General features: G+C 39.8%; 1 protein-coding gene across 6 annotated transcripts in view; it reads right to left on the minus strand.

The window, feature by feature from the left end:
• DNM3 (dynamin 3) overlaps positions 1 to 16,876 on the minus strand; it is a 568,793-nt gene extending 551,917 nt beyond the window's left edge. For 3 of the 6 annotated variants that reach the window (XM_007989506.3, XM_037985948.2, XM_007989507.3), the window contains exon 1: positions 16,556 to 16,874. In XM_007989506.3, coding sequence (XP_007987697.2) covers positions 16,556 to 16,716 — 161 coding nt within the window. In that variant the 5' untranslated portion in view covers positions 16,717 to 16,874. Of the gene's footprint in view, positions 1 to 16,555 lie in introns of all 6 variants that reach the window. The other 3 variants (XM_007989500.3, XM_073011792.1, XR_012091293.1) reach the window with 2 other exon arrangements.
• Positions 16,877 to 19,357: the final 2,481 nt, after the last annotated feature.

The raw sequence follows: 19,357 nt of genomic DNA on the forward strand, positions 1-19,357 counted from the left end.
CAATAAAAGGTATCATATGTTGCAGATAAATCAGGTATGAAAAAGGCTGAAAGCTCTCCATTATATTTGTAGATGAATGCATTCAATATTTATTCAGAAATTACCATATGCTAGAAGTGAAAATCAACAAATAAATAAAAGAGACTCTACCCTCAAGAGGCTCACAATTTAGTGATAGAAGCAGATAAGATAATTTAACACAATGTGGTAAGTATAACGTGAGAGAAATGCTCAGAGAATGATATCTATCCAGAAGAGGGACAGGAAACCTAGGAGACATGAGGAGGTGGGAGGCAGTTGGGGTATCCCAGAGGAAAGGAGACCCAAATTCAAGATAATAATAGTGGGGTGAAAAACAATAATGACGTGAACAAAGGCAATGAAACAGTGCGGTGGGTGTCTAGGGGGTCCGCTATGCAGCCAGGTAAAAGAATAACAACCTGCAACCTGGAGAGGCTGGGCTACACAGGGCCTTGTATGACATCCCAAGAAGCTTTGATGATTTTATGCTGTTGGCATTAGGAACTGACAAATTTTAACTATGACAGTGATGTGATTTAATTTGAATTCCATATCAATTATGCTATGGCTGTGTGAAAGCCAGATTGGAAGGTTACAGATGGGGAAAGTATTATGAGTCTATTGTTATAGTCCAGAAGATGAACGATGACAACTTGTATTCAGTCCGTAGTTGTAGGAATTAAGCATAGATGATCAGTTTCAGACATATTTGGAAAGTAAATTAAGCTGTCTGGAGGTCGTTGGTGACCTTGGGAAGGGCGGTTTCAGTGTACTGACGGGGAAGGAAGACACACTGCATTCCTTATCCTCAGCTGCAGAAATAATGGGAATTGTGGAAGTGGTGATTAATAGCTCCCATATCTGGCTGCTTATCAGGAGCATGAGGAGAGCTTCTGAAAAATACTGATTACCCTGGCTTACCTCCAGACCCACTGAGTGGGCCTCCCTCAGTGGAGCCCAGGAACCTTTATTTCATAAGTTCCTCAGGTAAATCTTACACAGATATCCATATACTTCTTTGGGAGATGCTGGGATGGACCAATCTTTTCAGTATCATAATCTTTTTTTTCAAATCCATCAGGTTCCTGCATTCAGACAGTGAGAGTTGTGTGACGGTTATGCAGGGAAGGAAAGCTAAGTTAGCAGCTGAAGAGGGTAAAGGTTAAGATGGGAGAATCACAACTAGCTTACATTATTAAGAAAATGAAAAGAGAAGTAGAGGTGAAAGAATAGATACCCCAAAAACTGAGGCACATGGGCTAAGGATACTAGTTTATCAAGCTAAGAATATTAGTGCATCAGTCAATTTTTTCTCAAAATGTAAAAACAAATCTCTTATTTAAACCCATGATCCTCACTCTCAGTACCAACCCATCTAAGTCAGATCAACAATTTAATTAGCAAAAACTCAATAAAAGTTAAGTACTTGTATTAGTCTGTTCAGGCTACCATAACAAAATACCACATGCTGGGTCACTTAAATAAAAGAGATTTATTTATTAAAGTTCTGGAAGCTAGAAGTCCAAAATTAAGATTCAGCTGGTTCAGGTTCTGGTGTGGGCTGTCTTCCTGACTTGAACAGAACTAGAAAAAAACTATTTTAAAATTCAAATGGAACCAAAAAAGAGCCGAAATAGCCAAGGCAATGCTAAGCAAAAAGAACACAGCTAAAGTAATTATACTGCCTGACTTCAAACTATACTACAGGGTGACAGTAATAAAAACAACATGGTACTGGTACAAAAACAAACACATAGACTGATGGGATAGAATACAGAATAGAGAGTCCAGAAATAAGTCCACACACCTACGACTATCTGATCTTCAACAAAGCTGACAAAAACAAGCAATACGGAAAGGACTACCTATTCAATAAATAGTGCTGGGATAACCGGTTAGCCATATGCAGAAGATTGAAGCTAGACCCCTTCCTTATACCATATATAAAAATCAACTCAAGATAGATTAAGGACTTAAACGTAAAACCCAAAATTATAAAAACCCTGGAAGACAACTTAGGCAATACCATCTGAGACGTAGGAATGGGCAAAGATTTCATAACAAAGACACCAAAAGCAATCACAACAAAAGCAAAAATTGACAAGAGGGATTCTAATTAAACTTAAGAGCTTCTGCAAAAGAAACTATCAATAGAGTAAACAGACAACCTACAGAATGGGAGAAAATTTTTGCAAACTATGCATCTGACAAAGGTCTAATATCCAGCATCTGTAAGTAACTTAAATTTACAAGAAAAAAGTGGGCAAAGGACATGAACAGACATTTTTCAAAAGAAGACATACATACGGCCAACAGGGATATGAAAAAAAAAAAAAAAAAAAAAAAAAAACAGCTCAACATCACTGATCATCAGAAAAAATGCAAATCAAAACCACAATGAAGATACCATCTCACACCAGTCAGAATGGCTACTATATAAAAGTCAAAAAATAACAGATGCTGACAAGGATATGGAGAAATGGTAACACTTATACACTGTTGGTGAGAGTGTAAATTAGTTCAACCATTGCAGAAAGGAGTATGGCAATTCCTCAAAGAACTAAAAACAGAAGTACCATTCAATCCAACGATCCCATTACTGGGTATATACCCAGAGAAATATAACTATGTCATTCTACCATAAAGACACATGAATATGAATGTTCACTGCAGCACTATTCACAATAGCAAAGACGTGGAATCAACCTAAATGCCCATCAGTGACAGACTGGATAAAGAAAATGTGGTACATATACACCATGGAATACTATGTAGCCTTAAAGGAATGAGATTATGTTCTTTGCAGGAACACGGATGGAGCTGGAGACGGCTATGTTTACCAAACTAACGCAGGAGCAGAAAACCAAATGTTGCCTGTTCTCACCCATTAGCAGGAGCTAAATGATTAGAACTCATAAACACAAAGGCAACAATAGACACTGAGGCCTCCTTGAGGATGAAGGGTGGGAGAAGGGAGAGGATCAGAAAAAATAACTATTAGGTACTAGATTTAGTACCTGCGTGAAGAAATAATCTGTACAAGCAGCCCCCATGACATGAGTTTACCTATAAAACAAACCTGCACATGTGCCCCTGAACCTAAAATAATAATTTTTAAAAAAGGAAAAATTGGGACAGAGGCTCACACCTGTAATCCCAGCACTTTGGGAGGTGGAGGCAGGCAAATCACCTGAGGTCAGAAGTTTGAGACCAGCCTAGCCAACATGGTGAAACCCTATCTCTACAAAAAATAAATAAATAAATAAAATTAGCCTGGCATGCTGGCGGGTGCCTGTAATCCCAGCTACTCAGGAGGCTGAGGCAGGAGAATCGCTTGAATCCTTGAATCTGGGGGACGGAGGTCTTTCAAGTTTTCTTTGAGTACAAGAAAGATTCCATGTAAACTAGCAGTATTTGAAATGGGCATTAAATAGTAAGAATTTGATAGACTGAGCCGAGATCGCGCCACTGCACATCAGCCTGGGTGACAAGAACGAGACTCTGTCTCAAAAAAAAAGGAAAAATTGTTCTTTTCCTTTGATCATCCAGAACACTCTGCACCTCTAAAGGCACCCAAATTCTGTCTAAACTTCCATCCCCAATAATAATACTCATAAACAGGTAACTATGTTACCATGTGACAGACACTCTCCTAAGTGTTTTACATGTATTAATTTAATTTTTACAACCACCACATGAGGAGGGTACTACTATTGTCCCATTGTACCGGTGAGGAAGCTGAGGCACAGGCAGGTTAAGTGATTACTTAGATCGCAGAACTATTAAGTGGCAGAATGGGGATGTGAACCCAGGGAGTCAGGCTCCACAGAATACATGTTCTTTACCTCAACACTGTGTAAGTTCTGACTATACTCTATGCTAGTCTACACTAGATTCTGTTAAGGGCAAATTTTTTTTTTCTATCCCAAAACAGTGTCTTTCCCAAAGTAGGAACTCAAGTATAGGTTGATTGTTTAAACTCCTTTTGGTCACAAAATATGCTCTACTCAAGCTATGCCTGTTCTTAAGTAATCAGAAATGGCCACTGCATACACAGAAAAGATGAAAAAAAAATGAGGTGAAAACTCTGGGAGGAGTGGAAAGCAAAAGTTGAATGGGTAGGAAGTTTTGAAAACCAAGTAGAGATTTTTAAAGGGGAGGGAGGGGACTGCAGGTTATTGAGGACAGAGATATTAAACTTGTGCTTTGGAAGATTAACCTGAGAGCAGCAATGTTTACATGTAATAGATGAATAAGAAATGGAGAGAGTGAGAGGGCAGAATGCTGTCAGAGTTATCCCATGTGCGAAAGGAAGACAGCTGAGACTCTGATGGTCAGAATGAGAAGAAAGAGGAAAAGGTGTTTCCTTTATTCAAAAAGACGTTTTGAATAAAGAAATTACAATGTGTGTTAGATACAGGAAGATTTTAAAAATAAAAAAGGAAACTAAACTATGTTTATTTTCTAAGTTTCTAGACTGGTACACCACTGAAAGAAAGTGCATCAATTAGAAAAGCAGATTTTAAAATTGAGCTTTCTAAATAAATAAATAAATAAATACAGACCAGGCACAGTGGCTCATGCCTGTAATCCCAGCACTTTGGGAGGCCAAGGCAAGAGAATTACTTGAGCCCAGGAAGGAGTTCAAGACCAGCCTGGGCAACATAGGGAGACCCTGTGTCTAGAAAAAAAAAATTTTTAAATTAGCTGGGCATGGTGGTGCGCACTTGTGGTCTCAGCTACTTGGAAGGCTGAGGTGGGAGGATCTCATCAGCCAGGGAGATTGAGGCTGCAGTGAGCAGTTTTGCTGCCATTGCCCCGCAGCCTGGGTGACAGAGCTAGACCCTGTCTCAAAAAAAGAAAAAAAAAAAAAAGAAGAAATACAGTTCACCTCTAAAACACCCTTAACCACAGCTGCTTCATGGAATTAGCCATTCCATACGCTGACAGGCACAATGATTTTTTGAAGGGCTAGACCCAGAGAGGTCTTAACTCTTTTATAAGTCTGTCATTTCTTACCTACCTACAGATAACCTATAGAAAACATACATTTTTTTAAGGCCAGGTTTCTGGCATCCATCAAGCCTAATCATAGACTATTCAAAACAAACAAACAACAACAACAAAAAAAACAACCTTCAGAGTCCTTTTGCTCAACCCCCCTCCTGACTACACCATGCCAAGCAGCCAGCAAGTCATCAATCGCCAGTCTCTACCCTTATGGGGATGGAATACTTACTGTTTCACAGGCAATCCATTCCATGTTTTAAAGTGTTCTATTGAACAGTCTCCCCTACATTAGGTTTAGGTCTGTCTGCCTGTAACGTTCACCCATTTGTTCTAATGATGTCTTCTGGGGAGATACTGAGTCAGTCTAATCCTTTTCCAAGTAACAGCTCCTCAAATATTTAGAGACAATATCATGAACTCACCAACTATTCTCTGACAAATGGCTCTCATAACAATTGTTAGCCTGGGTATCCTGACAACACAGTGCATAGCAATCCTGTACCCACTGGACCAGCAAGCTCGTCGAAGGAGCTGCTGCATATCAGAGCCTCGCACAATTCCTGGCATACTGTGGACTCGCAACATACGATTCTTTGTAAATGACTCAGTAAATGGACAAATCCATCTGCTAATAGAATTTTCAAACGTGTCCTTTCTTAACTGGTTGTATCATCTACCTACAAACAACTTTATTAAATTCTGTCTGTCCTCAAAACTCAAATAAATTTCATATAAAGAAAATACAAATTCAGAAGTAATCCGGAAGATAGGCAGGTAAATGAAACATCTTACTAGGAAACCTCAATAGGGGAAAGGCATTTGTATGGTAGACATATAATGTATTTTGGAATGTCTGAATTTGTATTACATGTACATATCACTTTTTCGATTAAAAGACATAAATAATAAAGTGATTTATTTATTATTAAAATAATAAAGTTATTTCCATTTTAATTCATCCTAGTGGAATAGTAATGGTATAGTGTGAATTGTGTCTTCTCTAATAAAAAGATATGTCCTGGGCCGGGCACGGTGACTCACGTCTGTAATCCCAGCACTTTGGGAGGTCGAGGCGGGCGGATCACAAGGTCAGGAGATCGAGACCACCCTGGCTAACACAGTGAAACCCTGTCTCTACTAAAAAAAAAAAAAAAAATACAAAAAATGAGCTGGGCGCGGTGGCAGGTGCTTGTAGTCCCAGTTACTTAGGAGGCTGAGGCAGGAGAATGGTGTGAACCTGGGAGGCGGAGCTTACGGTGAGCGGAGATCAGGCCACTGCACTCCAGCCTGGGCAACAGAGCGAGACTCCGTCTCAAAAAAAAAAAAAAAAAAAAAGATATGCCCTGCCATTTAAACAGAGAATAACCAAATAAACACCTAGAAGTAATATTAGATTTAATCTAGACCAGAGGCATTCAACAATTTTGAGGATAACCCACAGTAAGAAATACATTTTATATTGCAGCCTAGTATGCATATACAAATATGCAACTAACACAAAACTTTCACAAAGCAGTACTTATAACTACCTTGGATGTAGTCTGATACTTTATTTAACACTGTCAAACACAATCTCACTAAATTGATATCATGGCCCACTATTAGGTCACAATCTACAGTTTAAAAAACACCGTTCAGGCTGGGTGCAGTGGCTCACGCCTATAATCCCAGCATTTTGGGAGGCCGAGGCAGGCAGATCACCTGAGGTCAGGAGTTCAAGACAAGCCTGGCCAACATAGCGAAACCCCGTCTCTACTAAACATATGAAAATTAGCCAGGTGTGGTGGTGCACCCCTGTAGTCCTAGCTACTTAGGAGGCTGAGGCATGAGAATTGCTTGAACCTAGGAGGCAGAGGTTGCAGTGAGCAGAGATCACGCCATTCACTGCACTTCAGCCTGGGCGACAGAGCGAGACTCAGTCTCAAAAAAAAAAAAAGCCACTCTTCTAATCCAAGCCCACTCTACTATTTTCGACCAATTTATTGATGACAAAGGTTATGTTTCAGCTTAGATAAATGGCTTGTACAGAGTCAAGTAGCTGATTCATTCAGTTAGCTCCTGCCGTATGCCAGCACTGCACTATGGAAAATGATAAAGGAGACACAGCTCCTGGCTTCATGGAAGCTGCAAATAGTTGGGCAGACAGATGAGGCAACCAACTGTTCAGTAGATTCCTGTGCAGTGAAGTATTAACAAGGGCCACCAAGGAGGGGCCTCTAAATCGACAGAGAGAGCTGAGGAAGACCAGCGGATGACAGCAGAGGCCAGACTAAACCCAGCTCTCACTGTTCTTGGCATGCAACCTTACTTACCTTTGGCACACCTTCAACAAATACACAGGGAGTTGGGGGGGGAACCAAATACACCTGCCACAGGGAGTTGGGGGGGAACCAAATACACCCCAAACTAACTCATTCACAAATACTCCTAATTCCCACAGCAGTTGAACCTTAAGGGTCTTTTCTCTTCGTATGTCCCTACAATCTAGTGGACACTCACAAAAGCATTGCTTCCTCCTTCTCATCTCCCTGCTTGCTCTGCAAGCGAGGAACTCATGATCCTTCTGCCACTTCCCTTCTTAATTGACTCTGGGGGAAAAAAAAACAACAACAAAGCCCTAAGAGAATATTTAACATTCAAACTACATAATTCAAATCAAGTACCCACACATACATTTTACATGATATGTTTTTAGGATTAAATAAACAGGTTAAAGTTTCTTAAGTTGAATTTACAAGGACTTCAGTATGCAGGTCATTCTATTGGTATTCAGATACGAATGCAGAAATCTCACCACACAATTGTTGCTGTCCTGGTAGTAGGACTCAGAACCATGAAGGCTAGGATCCATAAAAATAATTGCAAGTCTTTGCCCCTCTTTTCAAAATATGAAGAGAATGAGTTTCAGTTTTATTAACCAGAAAACATAAACAGACACACATATACAGAGTTCTAAACCTCCACTAGATAAGAAACCCAAAGCTATCCTTTTCAAAGCTTCTGAGGTATATCTAGTAACTTAAAAATAATGTAATTCCAAATAGAACCAGCTAACTAGCTCAGAGCTAAAACTGACGGTTAACAAGTTATGGGAATATCAATCAACTCAGAATATGAATCTTTACACTGGAAAAAAAAAAAGAGCTATTGGGTATTATTTCACCATCTACTACAAAAATGTTGGTACTTCTTTTAAGGTCTAATTACATCTTACCTCCTGAACCCTTGGTTGTAGATGTTTTCCTTGGGCTCAGACCACACTCTTGCTAAGTAGTTCTGCTTCACCAACTAGACTTCCTCAATTGTTTTTCCCCCTTCTATCCCACCTTTGCCTGCAATTTCATCTAACACTTCCAAAAGAAAAGGAACATGCTAAGAATGGTTTACTTTATATCACAGAATTGACTATCTTCCTTAAAATCTATTCTCTAGGAAAAAGCTAAAAATAATGTCAGAAAAATTCATTTGAATTCTATTATCTCTGTTATTAATTCTATTTTGTTCATTAATCTCTAGTACTCACCATGTGACCCCTAGTATGTCACCTAACTTTTTTCCAGCTTAATCTTTTTTTATTTCTAAATTAAAGTAAACAAAACATGCTTTTGCTATCTTCTCACAGAAATTCGAAGGATTAATGAAATAACAGAAACTGCTTTGGAACTCTTGGAAGGGAAGAGTATACAAACTGGGTTCACTTTGCATATATCGATTTTAAAAAAACAAGAACACACTGTGACAATGCATTTAACGAACGTGGGCAATGCTTTCTTTAAAGAAGGCTCAAATATATTCTATTAGCCTTGTCTACAAGTAAGCATTTTGATGCAACTGTAATTTTCCAACATTCACAAAAAGAATTTGCAAATATGCATTGCCATCTGCCTCAACTTACTTTTGTTTTTAAAATACTCAAAAAATGTCCAGTCTAAATAACTGATTTAAATTAAGAGCAATCAGTTATTGAATGCATACTATGGGCCAGGCACTTGATACCATCTTACTCAGAACTCGCACACAGATTAAAAGGTGAAGTCTGCAATCCCTATTTTGCAGATGAAGAAACTGAGGCCAAGTGAGGCTAGGTTCCGTAATGAGGAGCCATGCTACCAGCGAGAGTCAGAGGCAGTACTCAAGAGCAGCCAGCAAAGCCTGCACTCCATCACCACACTGTGATGATTCCTCTTCAAATATTCACTTTTGGGGAATCTAAAAAAACAAGCACCATAAACAAGTTTAGTCACCTACTAAATTACTTATTAAATACATTAGTTTTTCAATTCCAAGCCACTGAAAGGATAAACAAAGAGGTCCTTCAGAAGCCCTAGCTAGTGCTATCATGTGTGTATATGCTATTCATGAGTATATCATGACCTTGAAGCAGTGGGAAATAAAAATGACACACTGTCACAAAGGAGCACTGAGGCACATTTTCAACCCTTGGAAATAGAGGACTTGCAGCAGGGATATTAGGGAAAAACAAGATCTAAAGCAATCCTGTATCATTCATATAATTCAGGCATTAAATGTATCATCATTTTCCTCAACAACTGCTCTGTTTTTATTATCAATTAACACTAAAGATTTAACACATTAATGTTTGCTGAAAAATTAATTGTTAAAATAATCTCTATAACATTAATGGACCTCAGTGTCACTCAATGCACTCTAAGAATACACATACACACACACAAAGAATAGAAAACAGGCAAACTGAAGGAAGCAGATTTGCTACACAAAAATATCTTTAATTTACCTAAAAGTTCACCCACTTGTTTAAATAATAACATTTCTGTTTAGATTATTTATGTACATACAACTTTTCAGAAGCTTGTGTTGGTTTAAGCAAGGCCTATTGATGACCATCTCAGGCATATCTTTCTAGCTAATGCCCACCTTGTGGATAAATATTAATAATGTGTAAAAACATCCAATATCTTATTCAGTCTTTTCCTGGGACCATCTGTTCCCTAAAAGTCACACTTTACTCACGAGTATGCTATTTCAGTCAAATTAACTTGCCTAAGTCTGAGAAACATTCTGCTCCCTGTCTCCACTATTCTGTATGGGGAAAAAAAAAATGTAATAAAATGTAATGTCACTGCTGGTCAACTATCAAGAAGAGTAATGAAGGAGAGTATCATGGAAGAGAAAAAGGCTGGCCCAATGCAAAGGGATGGGAAAAGGGGGAGGCAGGGTAAGGGTTGGAGGGAGGTGCTCTAAAACAATAAGAGGAGGAAGAGAAGATGATGAACTGCCATGGGCCTCCCAGTTCCTAACATTAAGTTCCAAACCTAGCTCTGATTTTTTCTGACCTTGGGAAAATCTCTGGTTTCTCTGTATCTTACTGTGGCTCCAGCAAGTTAGAGAAAATCAAGCCAGAGGAAAGCTTCTTATAATAATGTCATCAAATGCCAGTCTTGCTACTAATAGAGGAAGAAAAGCTAAGCTACCTATGACCACACACACACACACAGAGAGAGAGTAATAAATGTGGTATTAATGAACCCTCTAATTTGTTGGAAATGATTTTTAATTCATGAAATGCAAATCATTTGGTGTCAATTCCTTTACCCTCCTCCCATTCTAAACAATTCATTCCATTTTCAGGTTTGCCTTTAGGACATTTTCCCTGACATTTGTATCTTCGACTTATTCTACTCCTTTAACTAAATAACTTATTCTTTAAAACGAAAATAGAATTCACCTCCCTTAAGTATTAGTGTCTTGGAGGTCCTTATAAAACAGTTGATCTGATCCATCCCACTCTCAATTAACCTTCACTGCATCCAGTTATATTTTTAATCTCTCCAACCTCTTTTTTTTTTCCTTGCTGCTCTTCTTTAGGGCCCTCTCCAATATACAGTATCTCTTTGTGATAAAGTCACAGTCTAAATTCAATGCCTTGTTGTCAACTCAGAAACTGAGACACAGATCACCACCTTCCTGCTTTGACATAGATACTTCAGTACATGCAGGCTTGAGCTAAAATGATACGGGCTGCCAGATGCCACTGGAAACTCATATATTGTCTACTTTCCACTTATATTCAGTTCAATTTCAGAACTGTAGTTTTTCGGGGATTTTTGTAAAAATAAGTTGACATACTATAATTTTTATCCTGATTAGTTTGCATTATATCTGACTACCTTCATTTTACATATGCATTTGAAAGTTGTCTCATACTTTATCCTGTCAATTCTCTTTTTATACATATATCAGCTTCATATTTTCTTATATATTCTTACCCAGTATACTTAGAACTCAATAAATACATGTTCATTGGTTTTATGTGTCCATATTTCTCAAGAGTTCCAGTAGGAGTCATACCGAATGCCAGCTTGGCTGCTTACTAGTCATATGATTCTGGGTGAATGACTTGTCTCTCCAACCCTGAATTTTTCTCCCCTATTGACATGGGGATATGGAAACAGGTAAGGAATAGAAGGTATGAAAAGTGTCTAGCAGAATCCACGTCTGCCACCCCATAATGGCTAAGCAAATGTTGGCCCCCTTTTTCCCCTCTACTTTATAAAATGTATTTAGTATAACATAATCCACAAGAATTTTTAAATCAATGCAGAGAGTGTAAGAAATTGCAATGCATACTTGGACTAGGATAAATTGCAAAACTTTGGCCATACAGAAAATTAAATTGGATCATTCTATATAGCATATGAGCTTGGGACTCTCTTGACTTGGCTCTGGTAGCAGAGGAAAAAAAATAATCTATTTCTTTCTAGATACTTGAAGTCCCTCTAACATAAATCACAATAATAAATAAAACTTCATAATTTAACTTACTAGCCTTGCAAAAGGTACTACCTAAGAAGATATAACACTCTAAATGTATGCTCCATTGATAGAGAACCCGATAGCCTACTCACTAATCCAGCTAAAGATTAAGTTTCCATTCCTCCAAGGTTCTGGGTGACTGCCCAACTTCATTCGTAAAGAAGTTAAATCAAGTGCATTTTTGGATAACTGTTAATCATAAGTAGATTCTAAAACAGAGATATCCTATCCAGTCCAGTTACCTTAGTTGTATTGCTTCTCACACATTATTAATAAAAAAAGAATTCATTTGATGGTGGTAATTAAGTACCACCAACTGTGAATTTGTGATAACCTAAACATATATTATATAATATTAATTCAGCAAAAATATGTTTGTGATTTCAAGTTCTACCAATTCATTGTTGGATGAAGAAAAGTTCATGTTTTGACACTTTATTTATAGACCCTTGGGAACTATGAAGTGTGGTTCTCAATAATTATGACATTTTAATTCTTAGCACCATTTATCTAATAATACTTAGAAGCAATTTCTTGAAAAATATCAGCATAATCACTTTTTTAAAATGTTTTATTTCATCCCCATTAATCACAAAACTTTTTCTATTTGTGCAGAATTGAGAGTCTATTTACAACTCAGACTAGAATAAAATAATGTGGACTCTTCTGCCTATATAATTAGCATTGAAAAACTAATGCTTCTAACAAGTGTGTCATTTTAAAACATCTGCGTATTAGCAACTAGTACAGTTTTCACTTAACACCTCTATAAACGAGTTATATGCATTCTAAAAACATACTTAAATAAACAATCCAATTACATTTTAAAACTCTCTTTAACAATGTCTAAAATAGCAAAGAAAAATACTTATCTTTTAATAAATGTTGCTTCTACCTAAAGGGTCACCTCAAATTTTCTGTGAAACGAGGCAAGGTAAACATATATAAATAAATATGAATAAAATCATTAACATAGTTAACTTCTTGTTTACTATTATTATTTGAGACAGAGTCTTGCTCTGTCAGCCATGCCGGAGTGCAGTGGCACGATCATGGCTCACTACAGCCTTGACCTCCTGGACTCAAGTGATCCTCCTACTTCAGCATCCCGAGTAGTTGGCACTACAGGCATGCTCCACCATACCTGGCTAATTTTTTTTTGTTTTTTTGTAGAGACAAGATCTCACTATGTTGCCTAGACTGGTCTCAAACTCCTGAGCTCAAGCAATCCTCCCGCCTTGGCTTCCCAAAATGCTGGGGTTACAGGCATGAGCACTGTGCCTGGCCAGCTTCTTATTAATACAGGCAGCATTTATATAGGGAGCAAGAAAGAAGTTAAAAGTATTTATCAGAGGAAATAGTAAACCTCAATATGGAGGTTGCAATATGGCACAGAGATTCTAGAACATGGGTTATAGTGATCAACACCTCTAGTTGAATCTTAGCTCCACTGTTTTCATATTAAATTAAATTATCCTTGAGTGAGTTACTCAAACTCTCTAAATCTTAATTTCCTCTTCTGTAAAATGGAAATCATAAGAGTACCTACCTCTTTGGGGTTTTATGAGGACTAAACGAGATTATTCATATAAAAGCACCCAGAATAGTACCTACACATAACAAGCACTCAATAAATGTTAACCATTATTATCATCACCACTGTATTATAAATATATGTATATGTATAATGAAAATAGTTGAATAAATTTAATTCTTCTGTATACAAACCAGACCAATAGGCAGACCCAAGCCAGCTAGTAAACCCCAATGTTGAGATTATAGGTCTCAGGTTCTATTCATTAGATCTTAAGCTGCCTCTCATTACCAACATATATCTCATCCTGCACCACCAAAAGAACAATCTGGTTACTCATGCTATATCAAATTAATATGCAAGTTCATCGCTTCAACAAGAAAATCACAAACAAGTAGTTCATTCATGACTCATTTTATTCATAACAATCTCAAACCTGTCACCCAAAAACCAGCTTTTACAGCGACCGCTAAATGAAGTAAACATATTCACATCCAAATTCATTCATTGGTGTCAAAAAAAACTCAATATAAACAAACTATCTGAGAGAAGATACAGTTAGTCCACTAAATAAGGATTGTTGAGAAAACGCATCATTATTTTGTAGAGAAGAAGCTTAAGTCAAGAGCAAACACAATTAATTTACACAAGTGATGACCCTTGGTTTTTATGGCTGCATTCAGTAACTGCACATTAGATCAGAGTCTTAAAATGAAAACAGTTTCGTGTAAAAGAGTAAAGTTGTATCCTTAGGAAAGAAACGTATTTTTATTGCAAAATTCCTGGATAATGACAAGAAAGCACTAAGATGTTATGGTAGAAAATGGATACAATTTTTTCCACCTAGGCTGAATATCTTATCAAAATAGAAAACTCCATTTTCCCTAAGGTTGGCTTATAATTGGAAATTAGATTCCTCAATAATTCAATGACCGAAATCTTTATTAAAGTCAAATGACCTTCCTAATTAGATTTTCTCCTTAATATATAAGCTCTGCTAGGCAGGTGTTATCTCTACATATAATACAGACTTTACATATGGATTAAATGACCTTTTTCCTCTGTGTTCACCCTTTTCTTTGATTTGACATTCTAACGGTTAATTAATGGTAAAACTTTTTAAAGTACAACAAATTACTAATGCATTCTGCTAAGTGTTCTGATTGTTATACTTGTAATGTCCCTATTTTTTATTCCATCTTGAAAAATATTCAAGCTTAAATATTTTACTCTTCTATATTTCTTTTTTCAAATTATCATTTCAAAAGAACATAGCTAGTGTGGAGAAATGTGTACAATTTTATTATAACATTAAGAAGAATGTTAGGATTTCAAACCCTAGAAAGTAGAATTGTGATATGTGCATACAATTGACATTAAGTTCAAAAGCTCTGACTACAAACAATGCACTTACATATAATATAGGCTCATCCAAGTAAATATATGGAAGATGCATAAAAATATGGTAATTTCATTTGAAATACTTACAATTTTAATCTAAGTATTTGTTTAAAAAACAAAAATAGTTAAATAACTCTTAAGGTGTCATGACAAAAATGCCCTGGCATTTGGAAAGCCAAAAATATATTATCAAAACTCACTCTTTGGATGCCACTTTAAATCTAGTAAATTTCATTGGCAACAAATCAAAGAAAGTAACTGTTATATGTTTGAAATATCACATTTATCCATCACTTCACCAGAAGGCTAAGATGACGTAGGCAAAATGCTTTACCTTCACTTTGCTCATTAATCAAAAAAATATATAAAAATGGAGTGTAGTGATTAAGTGAATTACTCAAGGATACAAAGCAATTTTTACTTTATTAGGTTTCTTATCTTTCTAATTCATACAGGAAAAAAAAGTATCATCTGAAAGATGGAACATCATTTGGGAGAAAGGAATATGTACTTTATGAACACTGGCATTTCCAAAGGAAATGTGGGCATATCCAGCTCTAAATTTTACACATCACCAAACACTAACAAAAAAAGAAAAAAGGAACAGAAACAGGAATCTTCTGCATCCCAAGACACAAATGAGTCAAATAAAAAGAATAAAGTACAATCTCGCCAGCATTTTTTCTCGGATACTGTACATTTCTACCTGGTTTTCTACTACTAGGAAACAGATTTCAGCTCTCATAATGCTTTCAAATGGGCTCTTCTTAGCAAATGTCTGCACTCTTCACTCTAGGCCATTAAGGTAACTTAATCCCTCATGAATTGCTCAGTGGAAGAAATGCTGATTCCCAATTCAAAAATTAATTCTTTAGCTGTTTCTGTATTAAGAGTCATGAGGAAAACCACAGCTACAATTTAGATTCAGAATGTTATCTTGAAGGCTAGCAAGACAAATAGGAGCTTAGAGAACGGAAGATGATGCTGGGGGAGGGGGCGCAGTGAGAGTGCGAGAAAGATGCTGGTCAGTTCCGAGATGATGCAGGAATGACATGGCACCTGGACAACACAAGTCCACCCACTGCCAAGTCTGTGCCTAGGGCTCTCTCACAGTTGTCTGGAGCTGTGAATAGGTGCACACGCAAACACACCACCTTTTATTCTTCGACTCTCCGAGAGGAGAATGGTGGGGGAGCGTCTCTGGATAAAGCTTCACCACAACAAACGACGTCTTTCTCCTCGCACCCCGCCTCCCCAGCTAGAGGCAGGCAACAGTAGACAGCTGAGAGGAACGAGAACCCAGGCAGAAGGAAAGCATCTCCACCTAGGGAAGGGGGCTCGGGGGATAAAGCCCCACAGCCTCGCAGGGTGCCTCGCGGAGGGCGACAAGAAAAGGAGGCGGGTGTTGAGCCGGGAAAACAGGAGAGGGGCACCGGGAAGCTTTCGGCGCGCTACGCAGGGAGGCTGCCCGGGGCTGGCGCGCACCGAGGGGGTGGGGGTCGATCCCGGGGCGGAACCCTCCCCCGACTCCTCGACTGGAGGACAGGGAGGAAATGGCTTTGTATCGCACGATGAAAGGCAGGCAGGAGGGCCACCCGGCGGGGGGTGGCAGGGGACGGAGGATGCCCAGAGCTGGAGGACCCCGCCCGCCCCACGGACACCGCCACTCTGCCCCCCATTCCACCGCAGCGACTGGTCCACCCACCCTCTGGCTCCCGCTGCCCGTCCACGTTCCAACGGCCCGGAGCGGGGTCGCCCCCCGCCGCATCCTCACTCAGCGCCCTGCGCGCTCACCTGCCCACGAAGTTCTCGAGCACCGAGCTCTTGCCGGCGCTCTGGCCGCCCACCACGGCGATCTGCGGCAGCTCCAGCAGGCAGCTCTGTCCCAGCGCCGAAAAGGCGTCCTGCAGACGGTTCACCAGTGGGATCAGCTCCTCCATCTCCCGGTTCCCCATCTTGCCCGAGGCGCCGGCGACCAGCTCGCCTCTACGACCTGACCGGGAGTAGGGGCCGCGCTGCTCTGGCTGCGGCTGCTGCGCCGGGCTCAGCCCGCCGGGTCCTGGCGCAGACGTCGGAGCCCGCCGCCAGCCCGCCGCTTGGCTCTGACAGCTAACGGCCCGCAGCGCGCCTGCGCGGGCGAGCAGGGGCGTGGCCTGGCTCCGCTGTGCCCCGCCCCCGGCCCGCGGCTGCCCCGCCCCGGGCTTCCCAGCCCACCACCCGGCCCCGCGCGCAAGCACTGCCTCCCAGCTGCGGCCAGATGCCACGGCCTCTGCGTTCTGTGGCCAAGGCTCAGAGGCCAAATTACAGCGCCAGGTCAGGGAATGGCATGAAATCAGCAGCAGCGGCAGCGTTGTTCTCTTTCAGCGGCTACCAAGCCAAAGCCCAGTGGAAAGCACTATCTCCGCTAACAACACCACACGGTCACCAGCAGGAGCAGCACCGCCGCCGCCACCACCGGGGCACCGCTGCCAGAGTACACTTCCCAAAAGGAAATCTCTGTCACGCCCTTCTCCAGAACCCGCGATGACTCCTCCCAGGGTGGCAGGCCTGTTGGAGTCTAAATTCTTCATGTGACATCCATCTAAGGCCCTGAGTGGTCTGACCTTACCTAATTCTTCATCTGTAATGACTCGTCCTCCCCAGCCCCGCATAAGCACAGGTAGAGTCTGTAGGGTTTACCTGCCCCGACACACCCCTTCAATCACTCTGGCCTGTGAGACTTCTCATGCCATTTGCCCTCCCGGTCTATCTCCTTCTACGGAGTCTATCCAGAACCAGGTACCCTGGACGCATTCTGTGAAATTTAGCACATTGAGAAGTGACTGTGTGTGGGGTCCTGTGCCTGATGATCGGGACACAAAGATAAATGGCCATGTTTCTCTTAGCCTCCACAGAGGGTTCCTTTTTAGTCTGCTCCTCAAATACTGATGCTTCTCAGGATTTAATATATAGGCATTTTCTTGTCTAATGCTTGTCCTTCAGCTGAGGACTTTCCCATAGCTTTAACTCTACATAAAGGCTGGCGACTACAGAAATTTACATTGCTAGACCCTGTCTCTCTTCTGCAACTTAGACTGCACTCCAAGAGGGTCCCAGACTACTACCTGAGTGTCCGACAAGTACCACAAACTCAATTTATTCAAAACTGAAGTCATCTTTTGTAATCTCAGCATTTAATGTACAGTTCCTTCTAACTCTAAAAAGACTTGTATTAAAATGTTCATAATGACCAAAAAAAACATGAAAATAACCCAAATGTCTATCAACAGGTGAATGAATAAACAAATGTGGTATGTATATATAGTGATATATTATCTGCAACAAAAAAGAAGACTTTTGATATAGCAACAATCTCAGATACATTATGTAGAATGAAAAAGGCCAAAGAGCATATATTGTTTGATTTCATGTACGTGAAGTTCTACAACCAGCAAAGCTATTCTACGGTGATAGAAATCAGAACTGTGGTTGTCTTTGAGGAGTGGAGATTGACTGTAGGAGGCATGAGGAAACTTTTTGGAGTGACGGAAATGTCCCATGTCTTGACTGGGATGTGGGCATACATTTGTCAAAACTCCTCAGACTAAACTTTTAAGTGATGTGTATTTTACTGTACATTACATCTCAACTTTTTTTTAAAGCAGCAGAAAAAGACAAAACTGAATGCATCTCCACTGAAGTGGATCTCTATTAGAATGTCTGCCCAGGAAACATTTTCTAAGAAACACTCCATCCAATGCATGGTTGTAGCCAGAGCAGTCATGAAGATAGAAAGGCATGAAGGAAAACTGAGCCCTGGCCATAGCTGTGTGCACCAGACTGGGCACCTGACTCGAGCTGTACGAATCAAAGCCCTTTCCCAGGAATATGCAATTGAGAGAGAGATTGGCCTTTGTCTGAGTGACTGAACTATAAATGAGGAATAACATCAGCAACTATGGTTAGTAAGATTTCACCAGTAGAAGGGAAGTGCTCATCTTCAGAGAAAGAAAAAAGTAAAAAGACACAAGGAGAGGAGCAGAGGGAAAGAAGAGGGAAGATCCTGATAGTACTTGTATCCTCAATCTTGTTCATGTCTGATGTCCAACTATAATCCTGTCCTGAGTTCCTTGTACAACCTCCCCCCCAATAAACTTATAATAAATTCTCCTCTTTGCCTAACCTAATTCAACTCAGATTTCTTTTACTTGCAATCAAAGAATCCTATAAACACATTCTCATGCTAGAGATAGTGTGCTCCCTATCTCAGGGAGAAGCCTGCCCAATCCCGATCCAGAATCTGGAAGTCATTTTCAGTTCGCTTTTCCCTCTCTCTCCTTCATCACCTACACCAAATTGGTACCCAAATAATACCCATTCTACCTTTCTAGAACCCATTTTCTCTCCATCCTTGCTGCCAGAGCCTCAATTCTAACCATCATTTATCAAACAACCATCTTCCTCTATGCTCTTCATATATATATGCACCCTGAATAGATTTTCATTATTGCCCTTGGCATATTGCATTAAGTCACTAATTTACATGTCCCTCTCTTTCACTCTGATGCCCTTCCCAAAGATGCCCACTTTTTAATCCCTGGAACCTGTGAATGTTAC

Source organism: Chlorocebus sabaeus, chromosome 25 (assembly GCF_047675955.1).
Source record: "Chlorocebus sabaeus isolate Y175 chromosome 25, mChlSab1.0.hap1, whole genome shotgun sequence".
In the NCBI taxonomy this organism is placed as follows: Eukaryota; Metazoa; Chordata; class Mammalia; order Primates; family Cercopithecidae; genus Chlorocebus; species Chlorocebus sabaeus.